We start from the raw sequence: 14,555 nt of genomic DNA, 5'->3' as shown, positions 1-14,555 counted from the left end.
CACATAGATAAGAATGCTGGTAAAGACTTTTTATACCTTACAATACATAGAATAAACATTAGATAAAAACTATATCTGATGTGTGACGAGTCATACCTGCTGTTAGTCTCTCCTTTTCTGACAAGGTTTCACTCAGTCTGAATTCAGCCTGTACATCCTGTACACTATCTGAAACTGTTTCACTGAGTCTGAACTCAGCCTCAACATCGTCTCCTGAAATTAGAAAACAAAATAATTAATAATTCTTTTCATTTTAAAAACAACTTCTAAAAATTTAAAGCTAAATTAGAACAAATGGGTCACATTTTCAATCAATACATTCATTAATTACTAGCTATATATAGGTGAATCTACTTTCTAGATAGGTTAATTTTCTTATAATTCTACAACATTCATTTTATAATTTTAACACACTGAAATTATATAAAATTTTATTAGACTTAATTCTTGAGTTAGAAATAATTCATCTCTTTCACTAGATATTTTAGAAACATACAAATTATGACACTAATGTTTCAATGCAAACAATTTTAATTTAGCTTCAACATTCCTCCAAACTATGCATTCAGCAGATTGATATAACATTAAACCTTTTCTTTTCACAAACTGGCTAAGCATTTTTTTGCTGAATGATAAAAATATCTTATTTTGATAACTAAACTATTTTTTGTATAACATAATTTAAACTGGCACACCATGCTACAACTTACCAATGAATGTTCTCTTTTTCTCATTTACAGACATTTTTCAAGCAATATTTTCATAGAACAATACTGCATTGAAAAAGGACAGAAGCATTCATGCTTAAATTACATGCCTTATTTTCTAAAACCATAAAATCCCTTTTCTATCCCTCAATATGATCAAATTTTATCCATCATAAAAATAAAGAAAAAAAGAAAAGAGATTTTTTTTCTAAATTTTAGTTGTTAATGAAGTTGTAAAAATATTGCTCCAAAATGTTGCCAAAAAATAGAGTGAAAGCTGTGCATTAGCATATGGTCAGTATTTAGCAAACACAGCTTAAGTCAGCTACATTTGACCATCAAAACTTATCAGCATTCACATGGGAAACATTATTTGAAATGTTCACTTGAAATAAACTTTTGTGAAATGCTGACAAATTTGAACAGCCAAGTGCTCTGACTGAAATTTGTTTGATACCTGTAACAAATTCTTGCTTCATTTCAGGAAGGGTAGAGACCTCCAAAGGAGAGATTTCAGTGTCAGAAATATGACTTAACATTTTATCTTGATCAACCATATCACTAGGTATCAACACCCTCTGTTTGTCTGATTCTATACCTCCAGCTTTCTCATCCTCTACACTAACTTCTGAAACTTCCTTTTCTGGAATAATTTCAGGCTTATAACCTTTTTCTGCTCTTACAGAATCTGTGCTTTCTTCCTCTGTTTTAATAACAGTTTCAACTTCTAACTGAGTAATTTCCGGTTTCTCGGTGTCCTCTTCTATTTGAGAAATCTCTGGTGTTTCTTTTTCTGGGATAATTTCTGAAACTTCTGTTGTTTCAGTCTCTAAGATGACATCTGTCTCCTCAGGTTTTTCAACCTTAGTTTCAATAGTCAGTTCTGAAACATCTGGTTTCTCTTTTTCCATAGTGACTGGGGTTATGTCTGGTTTTTCTTGAGTCATGATTTCAGTTGTAACAGTTTCTTCTGATTCAAAAGTAACATCAGTTTCCTCAGGTTTTTCTACCTTAGTTTCAATTGTGATTGCAGAAACTCCTGATTTCTCTTTTTCTACAGTGATCTTAGTGATCTCGGGTTTCTCTTCATTTACAATTTCAGTAGTTTCAGTTTCTTTTGACTCAAAAGTAACTTCAGTTTCCTCAGGTTTTTCTACCTTAGTTTCAATTGTTATTTCAGAAACTCCTGGTTTCTCCTTTACTACAGGAATCTTAGTGATTTCGGGTTTCTCTTCAGAAACAACTTCAGTAGTTATAGTTTCTTCTGACTCAAAAGTAACTTCAGTTTCCTCTGGTTTTTCTACCTTAGTTTCTATTGTGATTTCAGAAACTCCTGGTTTTTCCTTTTCTACAGTTATCTTGGTGATTTCAGGTTTCTCTTCAGTAACATCTTCAGAAACTATAGCTTTGTCACCCTCCACACAAACTTCTGAAACTTCCTTTTCTGGAATAATTTCAGGCATATAACCTTGTTCTGCTCTTACAGAATCTGTGCTTTCTTCCTCTGTTTTAATAACAGTTTCAACTTCTAACTGAGTAACTTCAGGTTTCTCGGTGTCCTCTTCTACTTGAGAAATCTCTGGTGTTTCTTTTTCTGGGATAATTTCTGAAACTTCTGTTGTTTCAGTCTCTAAGATGACATCTGTCTCCTCAGGGTTTTCAATCATAGTTTCAATAGTTAGTTCTGAAACATCAGGTTTCTCTTTTTCCATAGTGACTGTAGTTATGTCTGGTTTTTCTTTAGTCATGATTTCAGTTGTTACAGTTTCTTCAGATTCGAAAGTAACTTCAGTTTCCTCAGGTTTTTCTACCTTAGTTTTGATACTGATTTTGGAAACTCCTGGTTTCTCCTTTTCTACAGTGATCTTAGAGATCTCGGGTTTCTCTTCAGTTACAATTTCAGTAGTAACAGTTGCTTCAGATTCGAAAGTAACTTCAGTTTTCTCAGGTTTTTCAAGCTTAGTTTCAATTGTGATTTCAGAAACTCCTGGTTTCTCCTTTTCTACAGTGATCTTAGTGACCTCGGGTTTCTCTTCAGTCACAATTTCAGTAGTTACAGTTTCTTCAGATTCGAAAGTAACTTCAGTTTCCTCAGGTTTTTCTACCTTAGTTTCAATTGTGATTTCAGAAACTCCTGGTTTCTCCTTTTCTACAGTGATCTTAGTGACCTCGGGTTTTTCTTCAGTCACAATTTCAGTAGTTACAGTTTCTTCTGACTCAAAAGTAACTTCAGTTTCCTCAGGTTTTTCTACCTTAGTTTCAATTGTGATTTCAGAAACTCCTGGTTTTTCCTTTTCAACCGTGATCTTAGAGATCTCGGGTTTCTCTTCAGTTACAATTTCAGTAGTTACAGTTTCTTCAGATTCGAAAGTCACTTCAGTTTCCTCAGGTTTTTCAAGCTTAGTTTCAATTGTGATTTCAGAAACTCCTCGTTTCTCCTTTTCTACAGTGATCTTAGTGACCTCAGGTTTCTCTTCAGTCACAATTTCAGTAGTAACAGTTTCTTCTGACTCAAAAGTAACTTCAGTTTCCTCAGGTTTTTCTACCTTAGTTTCAATTGTGATTTCAGAAACTCCTGGTTTCTCCTTTTCAACAGTGATCTTAGTGATCTCGGGTTTCTCTTCAGTTACAATTTCAGTAGTTACAGTTTCTTCAGATTCGAAAGTCACTTCAGTTTCCTCAGGTTTTTCAACTTTAGTTTCAATTATGATTTCAGAAACTTCTGGTTTCTCCTTTTCAACAGTGATCTTAGTGATTTTAGGTTTCTCTTCAGTAACATCTTCAGAAACTATAGCTTTGTCACCCTCCACACTAACTTCTGAAACTTCCTTTTCTGGAATAATTTTAGGCATAAAACCTTGTTCTGCTCTTACAGAATCTGTGCTTTCTTCCTCTGTTTTAATAACAGTTTCAACTTCTAACTGAGTAACTTCAGGTTTCTCGGTGTCCTCTTCTACTTGAGAAATCTCTGGTGTTTCTTTTTCTGGGATAATTTCTGAAACTTCTGTTGTTTCAGTCTCTAAGATGACTTCTGTCTCCTCAGGTTTTTCAATCGTAGTTTCAATAGTTAGTTCTGAAACATCTGGTTTCTCTTTTTCCATAGTGACTGTGGTTATGTCTGGTTTTTCTTTAGTCATGATTTCAGTTGAAACAGTTTCTTCCGATTCAAAAGTAACTTCAGTTTCCTCAGGTTTTTCTACCTTAGTTTCAATTGTGATTTCAGAAACTCCTGGTTTCTCCTTTTCTACAGTGATCTTAGTGATCTCGGGTTTCTCTTCAGTCACAACTTCAGTAGTTACAGTTTCTTCAGATTCGAAAGTAACTTCAGTTTCCTCTGGTTTTTCTACCTTAGTTTCAATTGTGATTTCAGAAACTCCTGGTTTCTCCTTTTCTACAGTGATCTTAGTGACCTCGGGTTTCTCTTCAGTCACAATTTCAGTAGTTATAGCTTCTTCAGATTCGAAAGTTACTTCAGTTTCCTCAGGTTTTTCAACCTTAGTTTCAATTGTGATTTCAGAAACTCCTGGTTTCTCCTTTTCAACAGTGATCTTAGAGATCTCGGGTTTCTCTTCAGTTACAATTTCAGTAGTTACAGTTTCTCCAGATTCGAAAGTCACTTCAGTTTCCTGAGGTTTTTCAACCTTTGTTTCAATTATGATTTCAGAAACTTCGGGTTTCTCCTTTTCTACAGTTATCTTGGTGATTTCAGGTTTCTCTTCAGTTACATCTTCAGAAACTTTAGCTTTGTCACCCTCCACACTAACTTCTGAAACTTCCTTTTCTGGAATAATTTCAGGCATATAACCTTGTTCTGCTCTTACAGAATCTGTGCTTTCTTCCTCTGTTTTAATAACAGTTTCAACTTCTAACTGAGTAACTTCAGGGTTCTCAGTGTCCTCTTCTACTTGAGAATTCTCTGGTGTTTCTTTTTCTGGGATAATTTCTGAAACTTCTGTTGTTTCAGTCTCTAAGATGACTTCTTTCTCCTCAGGTTTTTCAATCGTAGTTTCAATAGTTAGTTCTGAAACATCTGGTTTCTCTTTTTCCATAGTGACTGTGGTTATGTCTGGTTTTTCTTTAGTCATGATTTCAGTTGAAACAGTTTCTTCCGATTCAAAAGTAACTTCAGTTTCCTCAGGTTTTTCAACCTTAGTTTCAATTGTGATTTCAGAAACTCCTGGTTTCTCCTTTTCTACAGTGATCTTAGTGATCTCAGGTTTCTCTTCAGTCACAATTTCAGTAGTTATAGCTTCTTCAGATTCGAAAGTAACTTCAGTTTCCTCAGGTTTTTCTACCTTAGTTTCAATTGTGATTTCAGAAACTCCTGGTTTCTCCTTTTCTACAGTGATCTTAGTGACCTCGGGTTTCTCTTCAGTCACAATTTCAGTAGTTACAGTTTCTTCTGACTCAAAAGTAACTTCAGTTTCCTCAGGTTTTTCTACCTTAGTTTCAATTGTTATTTCAGAAACTCCTGGTTTCTCCTTTTCTACAGTGATCTTAGTGACCTCAGGTTTCTCTTCAGTCACAATTTCAGTAGTTACAGTTTCTTCTGACTCAAAAGTAACTTCAGTTTCCTCAGGTTTTTCTACCTTAGTTTCAATTGTGATTTCAGAAACTCCTGGTTTCTCCTTTTCAACAGTGATCTTAGAGATCTCGGGTTTCTCTTCAGAAACAACTTCAGTAGTTACAGTTTCTTCTGACTCAAAAGTAATATCAGTTTCCTCTGGTTTTTCTACCTTAGTTTCAATTGCGATCTCAGAAACTCCTGGTTTCTCCTTTTCTACAGTTATCTTGGTGATTTCAGGTTTCTCTTCAGTAACATCTTCAGAAACTATAGCTTTGTCACCCTCCACACTAACTTCTGAAACTTCCTTTTCTGGAATAATTTCAGGCATATAACCTTGTTCTGCTCTTAAAGAATCTGTGCTTTCTTCCTCTGTTTTAATAACAGTTTCAACTTCTAACTGAGTAACTTCAGGTTTCTCGGTGTCCTCTTCTATTTGAGAAATCTCTGGTGTTTCTTTTTCTGGGATAATTTCTGAAACTTCTGTTGTTTCAGTCTCTAAGATGACTTCTGTCTCCTCAGGTTTTTCAATCGTAGTTTCAATAGTTAGTTCTGAAACATCTGGTTTCTCTTTTTCCATAGTGACTGTGGTTATTTCTGGTTTTTCTTTAGTCATGATTTCAGTTGTTACAGTTTCTTCCGATTCAAAAGTAACTTCAGTTTCCTCAGGTTTTTCTACCTTAGTTTCAATTGTGATTTCAGAAACTCCTGGTTTCTCCTTTTCAACAGTGATCTTAGTGATCTCGGGTTTCTCTTCAGTCACAACTTCAGTAGTTACAGTTTCTTCTGACTCAAAAGTAACTTCAGTTTCCTCAGGTTTTTCAACCTTAGTTTCAATTGTTATTTCAGAAACTCCTGGTTTCTCCTTTTCTATAGTGATCTTAGTGACCTCAGGTTTCTCTTCAGTCACAATTTCAGTAGTTACAGTTTCTTCTGACTCAAAAGTAACTTCAGTTTCCTCAGGTTTTTCTACCTTAGTTTCAATTGTGATTTCAGAAACTCCTGGTTTCTCCTTTTCAACAGTGATCTTAGAGATCTCGGGTTTCTCTTCAGTTACAATTTCAGTAGTTACAGTTTCTTTAGATTCGAAAGTCACTTCAGTTTCCTGAGGTTTTTCAACCTTAGTTTCAATTGTGATTTCAGAAACTCCTGGTTTCTCCTTTTCTACAGTGATCTTAGTGACCTCGGGTTTCTCTTCAGTCACAATTTCAGTAGTTACAGTTTCTTCTGACTCAAAAGTAACTTCAGTTTCCTCAGGTTTTTCTACCTTAGTTTCAATTGTTATTTCAGAAACTCCTGGTTTCTCCTTTTCTACAGTGATCTTAGTGACCTCAGGTTTCTCTTCAGTCACAATTTCAGTAGTTACAGTTTCTTCTGACTCAAAAGTAACTTCAGTTTCCTCAGGTTTTTCTACCTTAGTTTCAATTGTGATTTCAGAAACTCCTGGTTTTTCCTTTTCTACAGTGATCTTAGAGATCTCGGGTTTCTCTTCAGAAACAACTTCAGTAGTTACAGTTTCTTCTGACTCAAAAGTAATATCAGTTTCCTCTGGTTTTTCTACCTTAGTTTCAATTGCGATTTCAGAAACTCCGGGTTTCTCCTTTTCTACAGTTATCTTGGTGATTTCAGGTTTCTCTTCAGTAACATCTTCAGAAACTATAGCTTTGTCACCCTCCACACTAACTTCTGAAACTTCCTTTTCTGGAATAATTTCAGGCATATAACCTTGTTCTGCTCTTACAGAATCTGTGCTTTCTTCCTCTGTTTTAATAACAGTTTCAACTTCTAACTGAGTAACTTCAGGTTTCTCGGTGTCCTCTTCTACTTGAGAAATCTCTGGTGTTTCTTTTTCTGGGATAATTTCTGAAACTTCTGTTCTTTCAGTCTCTAAGATGACTTCTGTCTCCTCAGGTTTTTCAATCGTAGTTTCAATAGTTAGTTCTGAAACATCTGGTTTCTCTTTTTCCATAGTGACTGTGGTTATGTCTGGTTTTTCTTTAGTCATGATTTCAGTTGTAACAGTTTCTTCCGATTCAAAAGTAACGTCAGTTTCCTCAGGTTTTTCTACCTTAGTTTCAATTGTGATTTCAGAAACTCCTGGTTTCTCCTTTTCAACAGTGATCTTAGTGATCTCGGGTTTCTCTTCAGTCACAACTTCAGTAGTTACAGTTTCTTCTGACTCAAAAGTAACTTCAGTTTCCTCAGGTTTTTCAACCTTAGTTTCAATTGTTATTTCAGAAACTCCTGGTTTCTCCTTTTCTACAGTGATCTTAGAGATCTCGGGTTTCTCTTCAGTTACAATTTCAGTAGTAACAGTTTCTTCAGATTCGAAAGTAACTTCAGTTTCCTCAGGTTTTTCTACCTTAGTTTCAATTGTGATTTCAGAAACTCCTGGTTTCTCCTTTTCTACAGTGATCTTAGTGACCTCAGGTTTCTCTTCAGTCACAATTTCAGTAGTTACAGTTTCTTCTGACTCAAAAGTAACTTCAGTTTCCTCAGGTTTTTTTACCTTAGTTTCAATTGTTATTTCAGAAACTCCTGGTTTCTCCTTTTCAACAGTGATCTTAGAGATCTCGGGTTTCTCTTTAGTTACAATTTCAGTAGTTACAGTTTCTTCAGATTCGAAAGTCACTTCAGTTTCCTCAGGTTTTTCAAGCTTAGTTTCAATTGTGATTTCAGAAACTCCTGGTTTCTCCTTTTCTACAGTGATCTTAGTGACCTCAGGTTTCTCTTCAGTCACAATTTCAGTAGTTACAGTTTCTTCAGATTCGAAAGTCACTTCAGTTTCCTCAGGTTTTTCAAGCTTAGTTTCAATTGTGATTTCAGAAACTCCTGGTTTCTCCTTTTCTACAGTGATCTTAGTGACCTTAGGTTTCTCTTCAGTCACAATTTCAGTAGTTACAGTTTCTTCTGACTCAAAAGTAACTTCAGTTTCCTCAGGTTTTTCTAACTTAGTTTCAATTGTGATTTCAGAAACTCCTGGTTTCTCCTTTTCAACAGTGATCTTAGAGATCTCGGGTTTCTCTTCAGTTACAATTTCAGTAGTTACAGTTTCTTCAGATTCGAAAGTCACTTCAGTTTCCTCAGGTTTTTCAACCTTAGTTTCAATTGTGATTTCAGAAACTCCTGGTTCGTCCTTTTCAACAGTGATCTTAGTGATCTCGGGTTTCTCTTCAGTCACAACTTCAGTAGTTACAGTTTCTTCTGACTCAAAAGTAACTTCAGTTTCCTCAGGTTTTTCTACCTTAGTTTCAATTGTGATTTCAAAAACTCCTGGTTTCTCCTTTTCAACAGTGATCTTAGAGATCTCGGGTTTCTCTTCAGTTACAATTTCAGTAGTTACAGTTTCTTCAGATTCGAAAATAACTTCAGTTTTCTCAGGTTTTTCAACCTTAGTTTCAATTGTGATTTCAGAAACTCCTGGTTTCTCCTTTTCTACAGTGATCTTAGTGACCTCGGGTTTCTCTTCAGTCACAATTTCAGTAGTTACAGCTTCTTCAGATTCGAAAGTTACTTCAGTTTCCTCAGGTTTTTCAAGCTTAGTTTCAATTGTGATTTCAGAAACTCCTGGTTTCTCCTTTTCTACAGTGATCTTAGTGACCTCGGGTTTCTCTTCAGTCCCAATTTCAGTAGTTACAGTTTCTTCTGACTCAAAAGTAACTTCAGTTTCCTCAGGTTTTTCTACCTTAGTTTCAATTGTGATTTCAGAAACTCCTGGTTTCTCCTTTTCAACAGTGATCTTAGTGATCTCGGGTTTCTCTTCAGTTACAATTTCAGTAGTTACAGTTTCTTCAGATTCGAAAGTCACTTCAGTTTCCTCTGGTTTTTCAAGCTTAGTTTCAATTGTGATTTCAGAAACTCCTGGTTTCTCCTTTTCTACAGTGATCTTAGTGACCTCAGGTTTCTCTTCAGTCACAATTTCAGTAGTTACAGTTTCTTCTGACTCAAAAGTAACTTCAGTTTCCTCAGGTTTTTCTAACTTAGTTTCAATTGTGATTTCAGAAACTCCTGGTTTCTCCTTTTCAACAGTGATCTTAGAGATCTCGGGTTTCTCTTCAGTTACAATTTCAGTAGTTACAGTTTCTTCAGATTCGAAAGTCACTTCAGTTTCCTCAGGTTTTTCAACCTTAGTTTCAATTGTGATTTCAGAAACTTCTGGTTTCTCCTTTTCTACAGTGAACTTAGTGACCTCAGGTTTCTCTTTCTCTTCAGTCACAATTTCAGGAGTTACAGATTTTTCTGACTCAAAAGTAACTTCAGTTTCCTCAGGTTTTTCTACCTTAGTTTCAATTGTTATTTCGGAAACTACTGGTTTCTCCTCTTCTACAGTAATTTCTGGTTTTTTTTCAGTTACCATTTCTGAGACTGTAGTTTCTTCTGCTTGGACAGAAACTTCAGCGTCCTCTGATATTTTTCCATCTTTTTTGCATGGTTTTTCTGCAGGTTGTTCTCTTGTATCCTGCTTAACTAAAGTTTTACTAACTCTTTTCCATGTTATTGTTTCTCTTTCGATTAAAATAATCTCTTCGGAAGGAGCCATTATCTCAGTTTCCTTCTCAAAAGTTTTTTCTTCTGATTGTTCAACAATAACTTCTTCAGTTTCTTCTGGTCTCTCTCTGACATCAAGAGTTTCTTTCTCAGCAACAATGACCTTTTCCTCAGGTCCAACAATTTCAACCTCTTCTACAGTTTCAGTTGTAGTTTCTGTAACCTTTGTCACAGTTTCGGTTATTGTTTTGTCAACAGTGATATCTAGTTGTACCTCTTCAAAGTCTGGTTTCTTTTCAATTTCTATTGATTCCTTGAATATTTCTTCTAAGGCCTCTTCTTCTGGTTTTAATTCTATTTCTGTCCTGAATTTTTCTTCAGGTGTCTCTTCAACCTTTTTGATTGGTTTGTCTTCGGGTTGTTCAACAATAACTTCTTCTGTTTCTTCTGGTTTCTCACTGATTTCAAGTGTTTTTCTCTCAGTGACAATGACCTCTTCCTCTGGTCCAACAATTTCAACCTCTTCTAGAGTTTCAGTTTTAGTTTCTGTAACCTTTGTCTCAGTTTCGGTTATTGTTTTTTCAACAGTGATATCTAGTCTTACCTCTTCAAAGTCTGATTTCTTTTCAATTTCTATTGATTTCTTGAATATTTCTTCAGGGGCCTCTTCTTCTGGTTTTAGTTCTATTTCTGTCCTGAATAGATCTTCTGGTGTCTGTTTAACCTTTTCGATTGGTTTGTCTTCAGGTTGTTCAACAATAACTTCTTCTGTTTCTTCTGGTTTCTCACTGATTTCAAGTGTTTCTTTCTCAGTGACAATAACCTCTTCCTCAGGTCCAACAATTTCAACCTCTTCTACAGTTTCAGTTGTAGTTTCTGTAACCTTTGTCACAGTTTCGGTTATTGTTTTATCAACAGTGATATCTAGTTGTACCTCTTCAAAGTCTGGTTTCTTTTCAATTTCTATTGATTCCTTGAATATTTCTTCAGGGGCCTCTTCTTCTGGTTTTAGTTGTCTTTCTGTCCTGAATTGATCTTCTGGTGTTTCTTCAATCTTTTCGATTGGTTTGTCTTCGAGTTGTTCAACAATGACTTCTTCTGTTTCTTCTGGTTTCTCACTGATTTCAAGTGTTTCTCTCTCAGTGACAATGACCTCTTCCTCAGGTCCAACAATTTCAACCTCTTCTACAGTTTCAGTTGTAGTTTCTGTAACCTTTGTCACAGTTTCGGTTATTGTTTTATCAACAGTGATATCTAGTTGTACCTCTTCAAAGTCTGGTTTCTTTTCAATTTCTATTGATTCCTTGAATATTTCTTCAGGGGCCTCTTCTTCTGGTTTTAGTTGTCTTTCTGTCCTGAATTGATCTTCTGGTGTCTCATCAACCTTTTCGATTGGTTTGTCTTCGGGTTGTTCAACAATAACTTCTTCTGTTTCTTCTGGTTTCTCACTGATTTCAAGTGTTTCTCTCTCAGTGACAATGACCTCTTCCTCAGGTCCAACAATTTCAACCTCTTCTACAGTTTCAGTTGTAGTTTCTGTAACCTTTGTCACAGTTTCGGTTATTGTTTTATCAACAGTGATATCTAGTTGTACCTCTTCAAAGTCTGGTTTCTTTTCGATTTCTATTGATTCCTTGAATATTTCTTCAGGGGCCTCTTCTTCTGGTTTTAATTCTATTTCTGTCCTGAATTGATCTTCTGGTGTCTCTTCAACCTTTTCGATTGGTTTGTCTTCGGGTTGTTCAACAATAACTGCTTCTGTTTCTTCTGGTTTCTCACTGATTTCAAGTGTTTCTCTCTCAGTGACAATGACCTCTTCCTCAGGTCCAACAATTTCAACCTCTTCTACAGTTTCAGTTGTAGTTTCTGTAACCTTTGTCACAGTTTCCGTTATTGTTTTATCAACAGTGATATCTAGTTGTACCTCTTCAAAGTCTGGTTTCTTTTCAATTTCTATTGATTCCTTGAATATTTCTTCAGGGGCCTCTTCTTCTGGTTTTAGTTCTATTTCTGTTCTGAATTGATCTTCTGGTGTCTCATCAACCTTTTCGATTGGTTTGTCTTCGGGTTGTTCAACAATAACTTCTTCTGTTTCTTCTGGTTTCTCACTGATTTCAAGTGTTTCTCTCTCAGTGACAATAACCTCTTCCTCAGGTCCAACAATTTCAACCTCTTCTAAAGTTTCAGTTGTAGTTTCTGTAACCTTTGTCACATTTTCGGTTATTGTTTTGTCAACAGTGATATCTAGTTGTACCTCTTCAAAGTTTGGTTTCTTATCAATTTCTATTGATTCATTGAATATTTCTTCAGAGGCCTCTTCTTTTGGTTTTAGTTCTATTTCTGTCCTGAAGTTTTCTTCATGTGTCTCTTCAACCTCCTCCATTATCTTTTCAACTAATGTTTCCGCATATTGTTTTATCTGTTTCTTACTAACCTTTTCCCTTGTTATTGTCTCTCTAAACATAGTAATGGTCTCTTGAGAAGGAGCCATTATTTCAGTTTCCTTTTCATCAGAAGTCTCAAACACTGGTTTTTCCTCTAATTCTACTTCCTCTGACATAGATTCTTCTGCCTCAAGAGTATCTATAGCTTCATCAGGTTTTTCTACCTTAGTTTCAAACGTTACTTCTGAAACTCCTGGTTTTTCATTTTCTACAGTAATCTCGGTGATCTCGGGTTTCTCTTCAGTCACAACTTCAGTAGCTACTGTTTCTTCCGATTCAAAAGTAACTTCAGTTTCCTCAGGTTTTTCTACCTTAGTTTCAATTGTGATTTCTGAAACTCCTGGTTTCTCCTTTTCTACAGTGATCTTAGAGATCTCGGGTTTCTCTTCAGTCACAATGTCAGTAGTTACAGTTTCTTCAGATTCAAAGGTAACTTCAGTTTCATCAGGTTTCTCGACCATAGTTTCAAGGACGATTTCTGATTGATCTAGTTTGTTGGTAGTTAAAACCTGTGATATGGATGTTTTATCATGAACAGAAATCTGACTCTGAATCACCTCCTTAAGAGATGTTGTCTGTTCAATCTCAGTGGTATCTGGGATATAAAGGGGAAAACATAAGGAAAAATGTATACAAAATGGGTTTGGATAGTCACTGTGGAGGGGAAATTCATACCAAGATTCCTAAAACTACAGCTGGTCATTACAGACTTATTATTAATTTCAAAAGTTTATTTTACTTATATATGTTTTAAGAATTCTAAAAATAAAAGTATTGATATGGAATTTTTTTGGTAACATTTATCTCAAGAAAAAAACAAATATGGAGCATAAACAGGAATAAAAGAAAATGTGTGTACTATGACTGTGACAGCAACCCAATGACATAATATACCAAAAGACAACTAGAGGCAATGTGATGATTGTTTTATGATTCAAAATAAAAGGACCAATATGGATCAGTGAAATTAATATTTATCACAAATTTTAAGGAAGATTAAACTGTCACAGATTAACAAAAGATACACTTTTGTAAAAATTTACATCAAACTATTAACTCATTGTTCAAAAAAGAAATGTAATTTAGAAATAAAATGTGCTTCAATCATAAGAAAGCATTTGTGATGAATGAAACACTACAATAAAAGTTAGAAGTTTGTATAACCAACTTGTTTCTTTCTCTTTCTGTTACTCTGTTTCACAATATTTATCATACGGAACATGTCAATGTGAGCCTAGCAGTATTTACAAAGGTTTCTCAAACTTACTTTCTTGTCTGATAATTTTTTTTGATAAAAACAGCTTTTAATTTTTGATTTTAAAGATCTTTTACGAAATTAACTGGTTTATATCATGTGACAGTTAGATTAGGTAAACCTCTTACTATTTATAGATATTTTCATTTTGCATAAAATTTTATTTCAACAAAAAATCATTCTAATAGTTTATTTTTCCTTATCAAATGAATTCTAATTATAGTTGTTAAGAAACAGAATTCAAGTTTGAATGTGAAGAAACGAGAGGGAATTTTTCATGCAATTGACTAAAAATCTATACCATACTATATAATAGTTCTTAATTCTCTACCTAATACTATAAGGAATAGGAAAGACATTTTTTTTAAGACTACCAAACACTGGGAAAGGTTCAATCCATGACACAGAAATCAAGGAAAATAGGTTGAAATGACCATACACATGGTAAATATGTAATACTTCTAATAGTTAACAGGAGAAACAAAGTGACAAATCGTCCTACCTTCATCTGGTTTTTCTTGGAGATCAAACTTGAAATCAGCAGAAATCTCCTCAATTTCTTCAACTGGCTGTTCTGTTTCTTGAGCTGTAGAAAACATGTGATAGTCAACGTTAGAATATTTTAATAAATCGGAAAGGCATGATGTAGATAGATTTGATAAATACTAATATTATTTTATCATAATTGAAGATCTGGCCTCTGTCATGATGTCTGCATTTATTGTTTCATTTCTTTTTTTCTAACATTTTAAATAAACTTGTTTAGTCAATTCAGTTTGATTTTGTTTTCCGTAGATCTTCTTTTAAAAAAAATTACAAACACACCACACAATGTATTGTTGCATAAGTAAAGAAGTAACCCTAATTATGTCAATGTTTACAGAAATTTAAAAGATTGCTAAATTGTAATTTTCAAAGAAAACTGTTTCAAAGGGCAACTTTTTTAAAATATTTATCTCTTTAGGAAAATCTTAATTACAAAAAAAAAAAAAAAAAAATCTAAAATCAAATTCTTAATTAAAACTAGTAAAGTACTGATCATTTAACTCTTATAAATTTAACACTTGCTTGAAATAGTTTGAAACAACGATATAAAA

At 34.5% G+C, this 14,555-nt stretch overlaps 1 protein-coding gene across 11 annotated transcripts in view; it reads right to left on the bottom strand.

Annotated features, from left to right (window-relative positions):
• Window positions 1-14,555, bottom strand: part of LOC139503691 (titin-like) — a 284,829-nt gene that overhangs the window by 118,742 nt on the left and 151,532 nt on the right. For all 11 annotated transcript variants that reach the window (XM_071293518.1, XM_071293519.1, XM_071293520.1 and 8 more), the window contains 2 exons: window positions 13,961-14,044; window positions 97-213 (listed from right to left, as the gene is read on the bottom strand). In XM_071293518.1, the coding sequence (XP_071149619.1) occupies window positions 97-213; window positions 13,961-14,044 (201 nt within the window). The remainder of the gene's footprint in view (window positions 1-96; window positions 214-13,960; window positions 14,045-14,555) is intronic.

The sequence above is a fragment of the Mytilus edulis genome, chromosome 14 (genome assembly GCF_963676685.1).
Source record: "Mytilus edulis chromosome 14, xbMytEdul2.2, whole genome shotgun sequence".
Classification (NCBI taxonomy): domain Eukaryota; kingdom Metazoa; phylum Mollusca; class Bivalvia; order Mytilida; family Mytilidae; genus Mytilus; species Mytilus edulis.
The sequence above is the reverse complement of the archived record's forward strand: the minus strand, read 5'-3'. Positions and strand labels throughout refer to the sequence as shown.